We start from the raw sequence: 13,239 nt of genomic DNA on the forward strand, positions 1-13,239 counted from the left end.
AACTAAAAGCGCATATAGCATTACGCAGACGTACTAATAAGAATTACAACATTGATTCTTTGATTACATGCACCAAAAAGTTTTTTCAGTATGTAGGTAAAGTTCACATTTTGAAGGCAAAATTTGAGATTTTCTTACTTTGACATGGTAGTTGATTTTGAGAAAACGGGTTGAGTTACAACCAAACTAAAAGCGCATATAGCATTACGCAGATGTACTAATAAGAATTACATCATTGGTTCTTTGATTACATGCACCAAAAAGTTTTTTCAGTATGTAGGTAAATTTCACATTTTGAAGGCAAAGTTGAGATTTTCTTACTTTGACATGGTAGTTGATTTTGAGAAAACGGGTGTTGAGGATCAAGCCAAAATTTCCCACAGGGTAGTTTTAAGTGTTGCCCAGTCAATATAAATAACAAAACATAGAATGTAGAATAACAACAAACACAACATAATTATATTAATAAGTACTCAAATTCTGATTGGTTGTTACAAACTTAAAAACAACAACAACGACGAATGAATTGGATGTTCTGTTGTACCGTTTGTTAAAATTTGTCACGTAGGCAGAAATTGTTTGCGGATTTTTTCATTTTAATTTTTATTCGTTTTGGTACAGTCAATCAATATACTTGAAGAAATAAAGTTCCTGAATTTCATTGTGAAAAATAGAAATATAATTTTTTATTTAAAGTGAAATTTCTGAAGTTTATTTTTGCACACAACAGGACAAGAAAAAGCTCTTGTCCTCACCATAGGTCCTTCGAGCCGGATTTAATTGTTCCAGTAATTTTATTCGACTAAAAAAGTATGGAAGCAAACGCACTAGACTCCATAGAAGAAATGGAGCCCCTAACACCACCAAATAATGGAATCGGCAACAATGCAATCCGGGCTAAAGAGCTACATCGTGATAATGTGGTTAATACTGTGGTGAAAGAAAACAACAATCTTTGCCGGTATAACGATCTCACTATCCACCAGCTGGAAGTTAAGCTGTCATTGTTGGAACATCGGTTCCATTTATTCGAAGAGATCCAAAGTCAAGTGGAAACGCTGGACGAATCTCAATTTGAGATGAATCACAGGTCGCTATTTGAGGAAGCCTATTTCAACATAAAATCTCATAATCTCGCATTTCAATGCTAAGGCTGAATATTACCGATCCATCAATGAATAGCACCCATGCGTTTTCGTCATCTGTTCATCATCAAAATCGACCTACACTGCCAACGTTGCAACTGCCTAAGTTCAGCGGAGATTACACTGAGTGGACAGATTTTTATAATATGTACTGCTTGTCAGTACACGACGTAGCTGATCTCTCTACATTATCAAAATTTCAGTATTTACGTTCCTGTCTCACAGGCGAAGCATCGAGATTGATTCAATCACTGGAGATGACACCACAAAATTACGAAGAAGCCTTAAATATACTAAAGTTAAGATATGATAACAAACGGTTCATATTTAGATCGCACATTGATAAAATATTCGCCATTAAAGATTCCACGAAACAGACTGCCGCCGAATTAAGAGATTTCATTGATTGTGTAAATGGCAATGTTCGTGCTCTCCAGTCAATAGCATCAAAAGACCAAATAGCAAACGGAATATTGCTTCATTTACTTGTTTCTAAATTGGACGCCGATACACAGGCCAAATGGGAAGAGGAGATATTTGCCAAGTGGGACAATGGTGAAATCACACAAGGTCTTCAGTTGCCAGAGTTAAAGGATCTTTCGTCATTTTTGGAAAGAAAATGTAAAAGTTTGGATTTAGTTACATCTAAGGCTACAAAAAGGGAGGTACCTGGACCTCATGGAAAACATTTTCACCACAAGCAGTCCCTGTCATCCAAGAAATATTCTAGTGTTTCGTGCGTAGTTTCGAATAGCACTCCGTGCTTGTTCTGTAAAACCACCCCCAACCATAACCCATTCAATTGTTCCAAATTTATTGATATACAAGAATCAGAAAGATTTCGGGCTGTAAAAATGAACAATCTATGCCTAAATTGTTTAGGATGAACCACATTGCAGCACGGTGTCCATCATCTAATAGGTGTCAGCACTGTAATGGGTTGCACCATACCTTACTGCACAGGCAACCAAATAAAACACCTTTGGGATTACAAAATAAAACACCGCCGGAATCGTCACTGTCGCCATCACCACCACCAAACACATTGCCATCGAAAATTACATCACCAGCCACCTTACATATTTCAAATGAAAATTGTCCAGTTATTCTCGGTACGGCCCAAGTGGAATTACAATCACATAAAGGAAGGTCAATAACAGTTCGTGCCCTGTTAGATTCGGGGTCTCAACTCCATTTTATCACAGAGCATATTGCACAACACTTACGTGTACCCCGCAACAAGGTAAATATGGAAATTAGTGGCATTGCATCAAGCAAAACAAGTGCTTTCACCAGTTGTTCGTTGTTCATCAAATCACTCAATTACGGGTTCAGTTCTACTATTAACGCTGTGATTATTCCCTCAATTACGTCATACCAGCCATTGACAACCTTTGATTTAAGTAATTGGACAATTCCAAAATATGTTCAGTTGGCTGACAAGTGTTTTAACACCCCTGGACCAGTCGATTTGCTAATTGGAGCATCGCTATTTTATGATATTTTAATGGTTGGCCAAATTAAGAGTGAAAAAACACCAATTCTTCAAAAAACCAAATTAGGTTGGATTGTTGCAGGGTCAACAATTAACCAACAAGACACCCTAATGCAAAACTCAAAATCAGCTGATCAATCATCACATCTTGCTGTGCCAACAAACTCCAACTCACCATGTAACAACAACGGAATGATCACCAACCCACCACGGCAAAATACAATGTCAAAACAAAAACAAGATATTTATTTCTCTTTTGTGTGCACAAAATGTTCTAACCAGCCAGATTACCACTGCATTAAAGCAACACACGAACCGTCAATCAATTCAATATTGGAAAGATTCTGGAACATGGAAGAGTGTGAAAGAGAAATAAAAAGATCACTCAACGTAGATGAAGAAGAGTGTGAACGATTTTATGAAGAGACAACTACCAGGTGCCCAACAACAAACCGTATAATAGTTAGACTACCATTTAAAACATCTCCGCATGAACTCGGGTCATCATTTGAAATAGCACAGCGAAGATTTTATTCTCTTGAGAGAAAATTGGAAAGAAATGAGGAATTACGAAAAGAGTATGGTGAGTTCATTCGTGAATATATTGAGATGAAACATATGGTAGTAGCAACACCTGATAACCCCTCTTTGTACAATTACATCCCACACCATTGCGTAACAAAGTCTGACAGTTCGACGACGAAGTTGAGGGTAGTCTTCGACGGCTCATGCCAAACATCAAATGGCCTGTCACTAAACAACATTTTACGAGTTGGGCCTACACTACAAGAAGACATTTTTTCAATATTAACTAGATTTAGATTCCACAAGTACGCAGTAGTGGCAGATATTGCGAAAATGTACCGCCAAGTGCTTGTGAGTGATAAGATTGTCGTTGGCAGAGTATATTATGGAGAGCTTCGCCACAAGAACCGTTGCTGACGTACATGTTAAAAACGGTTACATATGGGACGAGCTGTGCACCTTTCTTAGCTGTCAAGAGTCTTCAATCAGCAGCAAAGGCCGAAGCGGAGAAATTTCCATTGGGTTCCAAAATCACACTACGAGATTTTTATGTGGACAATCTCATAACCGGCAGTGATACAATAAACGAGGCTATTGACATCAAGATACAGGTGACGGATCTGCTGAAAAACTCTGGGTTTATTTTACGGAAATTCGGTGCAAATAACGAGGATATATTACAAGACATTGCTTCGTCAGATCGGGAGGAAATCATCACGGTGGATGATTTTCAATATATCAAAACACTTGGACTTAAATGGTCACCAACTGATGATGTCTTCACCTACGCCTACACTGACATGCATTCTTCCACATCGAGGATAACCAAAAGGGGTATTTTATCGGAAATGGCCAGACTCTTCGATCCTTTGGGACTGGTTAACCCTATAGTTGTCAGGTGTAAACTTCTTTTGCAGAGCATTTGGTCGCTTAAACTACACTGGGATGAAACAGTATCCCAGGATATTATGATGGAATGGTCGAATATTCGACAACAGCTGTCAGTCGCAGAACAGTTCAAAATTCCAAGGTTTGTTGCTTTCAATAATTCTACTAACATTCATGCATTTGCAGATGCCAGCACAAAAGCATATGGAGCTTGCATTTATGTGGTAACTCAGACTTCGGGAGGACTGCATTCGTCACTCTTGTGTTCAAAATCGAGAGTGGCCCCCCTTAAACACACAACATTGCCGAGATTAGAATTATGTGCAGCGGTGCTTGCCACTCAACTTTTGGATTTTGTGCTTTCTCTGTTGCCCATTCAGCCAACAAATATAGTGTGTTGGTCAGATTCGTCAATAGTGCTATGTTGGATTGCTGGGGAGCCAACACGATGGACAACATTTGTAGCGAACCGTGTCACCAAAATTCACCGGAGCTGTTCATCGGCAAAATGGCGTCATGTACCATCACAGCTTAACCCAGCAGATATAGTGTCACGTGGTTCGACTGCTTTAAATTTGATCAATAACGACTTGTGGTTTCATGGACCCCACTTCCTAAGGGAAGACATCATATTCTGGCCAGACGAAATAACTTCACATCCAGAGGACTCAATATGTGAAACCAGGAAAGTAAAGACATCTTTACTAACAGTCGTCAAAGAAGATTGGATTTCCAGTCATAAGTACATCAACAACTATGACAAATTATTAAGAATTGTTGCGTATGTCATTAGATACATTGGGATGCTACGTAAAGCAAAGAATGTCGGCTCAACCATAGACGTTGCTGAAATAAACAATGCATTCATTACAGTTTGCCGCATTGTTCAGAAAGGTTATTTCGCAAATGAATTTCGCTGCTTAGAAGCTCATAAGCAGGTAGATCGTCAATCTAAACTCTCACAACTATCACCATTTTTGCATGATGGCTTAATACGTGTTGGCGGACGCATCCGAAATGCCTGCTTGCCCTTTGCCGCAAAACATCCAATTGTTTTACCACCTGATCATCCATTTGTTCACACCATCATCAGACATTTTCATCGACAACACCTCCATGCTGGTGTTCTCACGCTACACAACATCCTGCGAGAAAGTATGTGGATCATCAATGGAAGACGAGCAATCAAAAAAGTTATTCACGATTGCATACTTTGCTATAGATACAAACCCATCACCGAAACACAAATCATGGGTGATCTACCAAAAGAACGAGTTCAACAGACGTTCCCATTTGCCGTATCGGGAGTTGACTACTGTGGTCCTTTCTTCATAACTCAGCAAATAAGAGGCAGATCACCCATAAAGGTTTATATTGCGGTTTTTATTTGTTTTTGTGTAAAGGCAGTGCATTTCGAGTTGGTTCCTGATTTAACCACAAACGCATTTATAGCTGCACTGAAACGTTTTGTATCCCGCATGGAAAACTCTGGGTTTATTTTACGGAAATTCGGTGCAAATAACGAGGATATATTACAAGACATTGCTTCGTCAGATCGGGAGGAAATCATCACGGTGGATGATTTTCAATATATCAAAACACTTGGACTTAAATGGTCACCAACTGATGATGTCTTCACCTACGCCTACACTGACATGCATTCTTCCACATCGAGGATAACCAAAAGGGGTATTTTATCGGAAATGGCCAGACTCTTCGATCCTTTGGGACTGGTTAACCCTATAGTTGTCAGGTGTAAACTTCTTTTGCAGAGCATTTGGTCGCTTAAACTACACTGGGATGAAACAGTATCCCAGGATATTATGATGGAATGGTCGAATATTCGACAACAGCTGTCAGTCGCAGAACAGTTCAAAATTCCAAGGTTTGTTGCTTTCAATAATTCTACTAACATTCATGCATTTGCAGATGCCAGCACAAAAGCATATGGAGCTTGCATTTATGTGGTAACTCGGACTTCGGGAGGACTGCATTCGTCACTCTTGTGTTCAAAATCGAGAGTGGCCCCCCTTAAACACACAACATTGCCGAGATTAGAATTATGTGCAGCGGTGCTTGCCACTCAACTTTTGGATTTTGTGCTTTCTCTGTTGCCCATTCAGCCAACAAATATAGTGTGTTGGTCAGATTCGTCAATAGTGCTATGTTGGATTGCTGGGGAGCCAACACGATGGACAACATTTGTAGCGAACCGTGTCACCAAAAATTCACCGGAGCTGTTCATCGGCAAAATGGCGTCATGTACCATCACAGCTTAACCCAGCAGATATAGTGTCACGTGGTTCGACTGCTTTAAATTTGATCAATAACGACTTGTGGTTTCATGGACCCCACTTCCTAAGGGAAGACATCATATTCTGGCCAGACGAAATAACTTCACATCCAGAGGACTCAATATGTGAAACCAGGAAAGTAAAGACATCTTTACTAACAGTCGTCAAAGAAGATTGGATTTCCAGTCATAAGTACATCAACAACTATGACAAATTATTAAGAATTGTTGCGTATGTCATTAGATACATTGGGATGCTACGTAAAGCAAAGAATGTCGGCTCAACCATAGACGTTGCTGAAATAAACAATGCATTCATTACAGTTTGCCGCATTGTTCAGAAAGGTTATTTCGCAAATGAATTTCGCTGCTTAGAAGCTCATAAGCAGGTAGATCGTCAATCTAAACTCTCACAACTATCACCATTTTTGCATGATGGCTTAATACGTGTTGGCGGACGCATCCGAAATGCCTGCTTGCCCTTTGCCGCAAAACATCCAATTGTTTTACCACCTGATCATCCATTTGTTCACACCATCATCAGACATTTTCATCGACAACACCTCCATGCTGGTGTTCTCACGCTACACAACATCCTGCGAGAAAGTATGTGGATCATCAATGGAAGACGAGCAATCAAAAAAGTTATTCACGATTGCATACTTTGCTATAGATACAAACCCATCAGAAACACAAATCATGGGTGATCTACCAAAAGAACGAGTTCAACAGACGTTCCCATTTGCCGTATCGGGAGTTGACTACTGTGGTCCTTTCTTCATAACTCAGCAAATAAGAGGCAGATCACCCATAAAGGTTTATATTGCGGTTTTTATTTGTTTTTGTGTAAAGGCAGTGCATTTCGAGTTGGTTCCTGATTTAACCACAAACGCATTTATAGCTGCACTGAAACGTTTTGTATCCCGCATGGGGTATTGAGTGGAGATTTATACCCCCTCGCTCACCACATTTTGGAGGCTTGTGGGAAAGTGCGGTAAAGCAAGCAAAATATCATATAAAGATAGCAGTCGGGACACATGTATTAACATTTGATGAGTTACACACCGTCGCATGCCAAGCAGAAGCTATTGTCAACAGCAGACCACTTACATCTATGTCTAGTGACCCAAACGATTTCCACCCACTTACTCCATCGCACTTTTTAATTGGTAGGCCGATGACAACCATTGTGGAAGCAACAGCAATTGATCTAAAAACGTCAACATTGAAAAGATATCAAATTATACGTTGCATACATCAGATGTTTTGGGATCGTTGGAGTAACGAATATTTGAAGTCCCTTCAACTCAATCAAAAATGGACTGGCATTCAACCAAACCTTGAAGTGAACGACCTTGTTCTGATTAAAGAAGACGCAACTCCACCAATCAAATGGCCTTTAGGACGTGTAGTATCAACTAACCCAGGTGAGGATGGGCAAGTTCGAGTCGTGACAGTCCGAACAAGCGACGGCGAATTCAAGCGATCTATTGCAAGACTCTGTAAACTACCTCTAGAGATTGAAAGCAAAGCTTTCAAGGGGGGAGAATGTTGAGGATCAAGCCAAAATTTCCCACAGGGTAGTTTTAAGTGTTGCCCAGTCAATATAAATAACAAAACATAGAATGTAGAATAACAACAAACACAACATAATTATATTAATAAGTACTCAAATTCTGATTGGTTGTTACAAACTTAAAAACAACAACAACGACGAATGAATTGGATGTTCTGTTGTACCGTTTGTTAAAATTTGTCACGTAGGCAGAAATTGTTTGCGGATTTTTTCATTTTAATTTTTATTCGTTTTGGTACAGTCAATCAATATACTTGAAGAAATAAAGTTCCTGAATTTCATTGTGAAAAATAGAAATATAATTTTTTATTTAAAGTGAAATTTCTGAAGTTTATTTTTGCACCCAACAGGACAAGAAAAAGCTCTTGTCCTCACCAACGGGTTAAGTTACAACCAAACTAAAAGCGCATATAGCATTACGCAGACGTACTAATAAGAATTACAACATTGATTCTTTGATTACATGCACCAAAAAGTTTTTTCAGTATGTAGGTAAATTTCACATTTTGAAGGCAAAGTTGAGATTTTCTTACTTTGACATGGTAGTTGATTTTGAGAAAACGGGTTGAGTTACAACCAAACTAAAAGCGCATATAGCATTACGCAGACGTACTAATAAGAATTACAACATTGATTCTTTGATTACATGCACCAAAAAGTTTTTTCAGTATGTAGGTAAAGTTCACATTTTGAAGGCAAAATTTGAGATTTTCTTACTTTGACATGGTAGTTGATTTTGAGAAAACGGGTTGAGTTACAACCAAATTAAAAGCGCATATAGCATTACGCAGACGTACTAATAAGAATTACAACATTGATTCTTTGATAACATGCACATGCACCTTTGAAAAACTAAAAGCGCATTTTTTAAGAATTACATCATTGGTTCTTTGATTACATGCACCAAAAAGTTTTTTCAGTATGTAGGTAAATTTCACATTTTGAAGGCAAAGTTGAGATTTTCTTACTTTGACATGGTAGTTGATTTTGAGAAAACGGGTTGAGTTACAACCAAACTAAAAGCGCATATAGCATTACGCAGACGTACTAATAAGAATTACAACATTGATTCTTTGATTACATGCACCAAAAAGTTTTTTCAGTATGTAGGTAAAGTTCACATTTTGAAGGCAAAACTTGAGATTTTCTTACTTTGACATGGTAGTTGATTTTGAGAAAACGGGTTGAGTTACAACCAAACTAAAAGCGCATATAGAATTACGCAGACGTACTAATAAGAATTACATCATTGATTCTTTGATTACATGCAAGAAAAAGTTTTTTCAGTATGTAGGTAAATTTCACTTTTGAAGGCAAAATTTGAGAATTTCTTACTTTGACATGGTAGTTGATTTTGAGAAAACGGGTTGAGTTACAACCAAACTAAAAGCGCATATAGCATTACGCAGACGTACTAATAAGAATTACAACATTGATTCTTTGATTACATGATGATTCTTTGATTACATGCACCAACAAGTTTTTTCTGTATGTAGGTAAATTTCACATTTTGAAGGCAAAATTTGAGATTTTCTTACTTTGACATGGTAGTTGATTTTGAGAAAACGGGTAGAGTTACAACCAAACTAAAAGCGCATATAGCATTACGCAGACGTACTAATAAGAATTACATCATTGCAGACGTACTAATAAGAATTACAACATTGATTCTTTGATTACATGCACCAAAAAGTTTTTTCAGTATGTAGGTAAATTTCACATTTTGAAGGCAAAATTTGAGATTTTCTTACTTTGACATGGTAGTTGAGTTTGAGAAAACGGGTTGAGTTACAACCAAACTAAAAGCGCATATAGCATTACGCAGACGTACTAATAAGAATTACAACATTGATTCTTTGATTACATGCACCAAAAAGTTTTTTCAGTATGTAGGTAAATTTCACATTTTGAAGGCAAAATTTGAGATTTTCTTACTTTGACATGGTAGTTGATTTTGAGAAAACGGGTTGAGTTACAACCAAACTAAAAACGCATATAGCATTACGCAGACGTACTAATAAGAATTACAACATTGATTCTTTGATTACATGCACCAAAAAGTTTTTTCAGTATGTAGGTAAATTTCACATTTTGAAGGCAAAGTTGAGATTTTCTTACTTTGACATGGTAGTTGATTTTGAGAAAACGGGTTGAGTTACAACCAAACTAAAAGCGCATATAGCATTACGCAGACGTACTAATAAGAATTACAACATTGATTCTTTGATTACATGCACCAAAAAGTTTTTTCAGTATGTAGGTAAATTTCACATTTTGAAGGCAAAATTTGAGATTTTCTTACTTTGACATGGTAGTTGATTTTGAGAAAACGGGTTGAGTTACAACCAAACTAAAAGCGCATATAGCATTACGCAGACGTACTAATAAGAATTACAACATTGATTCTTTGATTACATGCACCAAAAAGTTTTTTCAGTATGTAGGTAAAGTTCACATTTTGAAGGCAAAATTTGAGATTTTCTTACATTGACATGGTAGTTGATTTTGAGAAAACGGGTTGAGTTACAACCAAACTAAAAGCGCATATAGCATTACGCAGACGTACTAATAAGAATTACATCATTGATTCTTTGATTACATGCAAGAAAAAGTTTTTTGATAATGTGGTTAATACTGTGGTGAAAGAAAACAACAATCTTTACCGGTATAACGATCTCACTATCCACCAGCTGGAAGTTAAGCTGTCATTGTTGGAACATCGGTTCCATTTATTCGAAGAGATCCAAAGTCAAGTGGAAACGCTGGACGAATCTCAATTTGAGATGAATCACAGGTCGCTATTTGAGGAAGCCTATTTCAACATAAAATCTCATAATCTCGCATTTCAATGCTAAGGCTGAATATTACATCCATCAATGAATAGCACCCATGCGTTTTCGTCATCTGTTCATCATCAAAATCGACCTACACTGCCAACGTTGCAACTGCCTAAGTTCAGCGGAGATTACACTGAGTGGACAAAGTTTTTAATATGTACTGCTTGTCAGTACAATTTCACATTTTGATCTCTCTACATTATCAAAATTTCAGTATTTACGTTCCTGTCTCACAGGCGAAGCATCGAGATTGATTCAATCACTGGAGATGACAAACGGTTCATATTTAGATCGCACATTGATAAAATATTCGCCATTAAAGATTCCACGAAACAGACTGCCGCCGAATTAAGAGATTTCATTGATTGTGTAAATGGCAATGTTCGTGCTCTCCAGTCAATAGCATCAAAAGACCAAATAGCAAACGGAATATTGCTTCATTTACTTGTTTCTAAATTGGACGCCGATACACAGGCCAAATGGGAAGAGGAGATATTTGCCAAGTGGGACAATGGTGAAATCACACAAGGTCTTCAGTTGCCAGAGTTAAAGGATCTTTCGTCATTTTTGGAAAGAAAATGTAAAAGTTTGGATTTAGTTACATCTAAGGCTACAAAAAGGGAGGTACCTGGACCTCATGGAAAACATTTTCACCACAAGCAGTCCCTGTCATCCAAGAAATATTCTAGTGTTTCGTGCGTAGTTTCGAATAGCACTCCGTGCTTGTTCTGTAAAACCACCCCCAACCATAACCCATTCAATTGTTCCAAATTTATTGATATACAAGAATCAGAAAGATTTCGGGCTGTAAAAATGAACAATCTATGCCTAAATTGTTTAGGATGTAACCACATTGCAGCACGGTGTCCATCATCTAATAGGTGTCAGCACTGTAATGGGTTGCACCATACCTTACTGCACAGGCAACCAAATAAAACACCTTTGGGATTACAAAATAAAACACCGCCGGAATCGTCACTGTCGCCATCACCACCACCAAACACATTGCCATCGAAAATTACATCACCAGCCACCTTACATATTTCAAATGAAAATTGTCCAGTTATTCTCGGTACGGCCCAAGTGGAATTACAATCACATAAAGGAAGGTCAATAACAGTTCGTGCCCTGTTAGATTCGGGGTCTCAACTCCATTTTATCACAGAGCATATTATTAGTGGCATTGCATCAAGCAAAACAAGTGCTTTCACCAGTTGTTCGTTGTTCATCAAATCACTCAATTACGGGTTCAGTTCTACTATTAACGCTGTGATTATTCCCTCAATTACGTCATACCAGCCATCGACAACCTTTGATTTAAGTAATTGGACAATTCCAAAATATTTTCAGTTGGCTGACAATTTTAACATTTTGAAGGCAAAATTTGAGATCGCTATTTTATGATTTTAATGGTAGTTGATTTTGAAAAACGGGTTGAGTTACAACCAAACTAAAAGCGCATATTGCATTAACCAACAGACACCCTAATGCAAAACTCAAAATCAGCTGATCAATCATCACATCTTGCTGTGCCAACAAAATTACAACATTAATTCGTTGATTACATGCACCAAAAAGTTTTTTCAGTATGTAGGTAAAGTTCACATTTTGAAGGCAAAATTTGAGATTTTCTTACTTTGACATGGTAGTTGATTTTGAGAAAACGGGTTGAGTTACAACCAAACTAAAAGCGCATATAGCATTACGCAGACGTACTAATAAGAATTACATCATTGGTTCTTTGATTACATGCACCAAAAAGTTTTTTCAGTATGTAGGTAAATTTCACATTTTGAAGGCAAAGTTGACATTGAAGAAATGGAGCCCCTAACACCACCAAATAATGGAATCGGCAACAATGCAATCCGGGCTAAAGAGCTACATCGTGATAATGTGGTTAATACTGTGTTGAAAGAAAACAACAATCTTTGCCGGTATTTCATATTTAGATCGCACATTGATAAAATATTCGCCATTAAAGATTCCACGAAACAGACTGCCGCCGAATTAAGAGATTTCATTGATTGTGTAAATGGCAATGTTCGTGCTCTCCAGTCAATAGCATCAAAAGACCAAATAGCAAACGGAATATTGCTTCATTTACTTGTTTCTAAATTGGACGCCGATACACAGGCCAAATGGGAAGAGGAGATATTTGCCAAGTGGGACAATGGTGAAATCACACAAGGTCTTCAGTTGCCAGAGTTAAAGGATCTTTCGTCATTTTTGGAAAGAAAATGTAAAAGCTTGGATTTAGTTTTCAATTGTTCCAAATTTATTGATATACAATAATTCAGAAAGATTTCGGGCTGTAAAAATGAGCAATCCATGCCTAAATTGTTTACGTTAACCACATTGCAGCACGGTGTCGATGATCTAATAGGTGTCAGCACTGTGGCGTTTCACTATGACTGCAACAGCAAAATGAATAAAACACCTTTGGGATTACAAAATAAAACACCGCCGGAATCGTCACTGTC

At 37.8% G+C, this 13,239-nt stretch overlaps 1 protein-coding gene across 1 annotated transcript; it reads left to right on the forward strand.

Moving 5' to 3' along the window:
- Positions 1-3,587: 3,587 nt before the first annotated feature.
- Positions 3,588-13,051, forward strand: LOC133321844 (uncharacterized). The gene is made up of 2 exons (XM_061530915.1): positions 3,588-5,938; positions 12,709-13,051. The coding sequence occupies exons 1-2, from the start codon at positions 3,588-3,590 to the stop codon at positions 13,049-13,051; spliced, it is 2,694 nt and encodes an 897-aa protein (XP_061386899.1).
- Positions 13,052-13,239: the final 188 nt, after the last annotated feature.

This window comes from Musca vetustissima, unplaced genomic scaffold, assembly GCF_032173495.1.
Source record: "Musca vetustissima isolate MV318-11 ecotype Yass unplaced genomic scaffold, APGP_CSIRO_Mvet_v1 utg439889, whole genome shotgun sequence".
NCBI lineage: Eukaryota > Metazoa > Arthropoda > Insecta > Diptera > Muscidae > Musca > Musca vetustissima.

Bases quoted from the DNA above. Each gene is read 5' to 3' on its own strand.
- LOC133321844 (XM_061530915.1), top strand. From the start codon at position 3,588: ATGTTAAAAACGGTTACATATGGGACGAGCTGTGCACCTTTCTTAGCT. The intron at 5,939-12,708 runs GTTTGTTGCTTT...TTTCATATTTAG, and splicing joins GAACAGTTCAAAATTCCAAG to ATCGCACATTGATAAAATAT.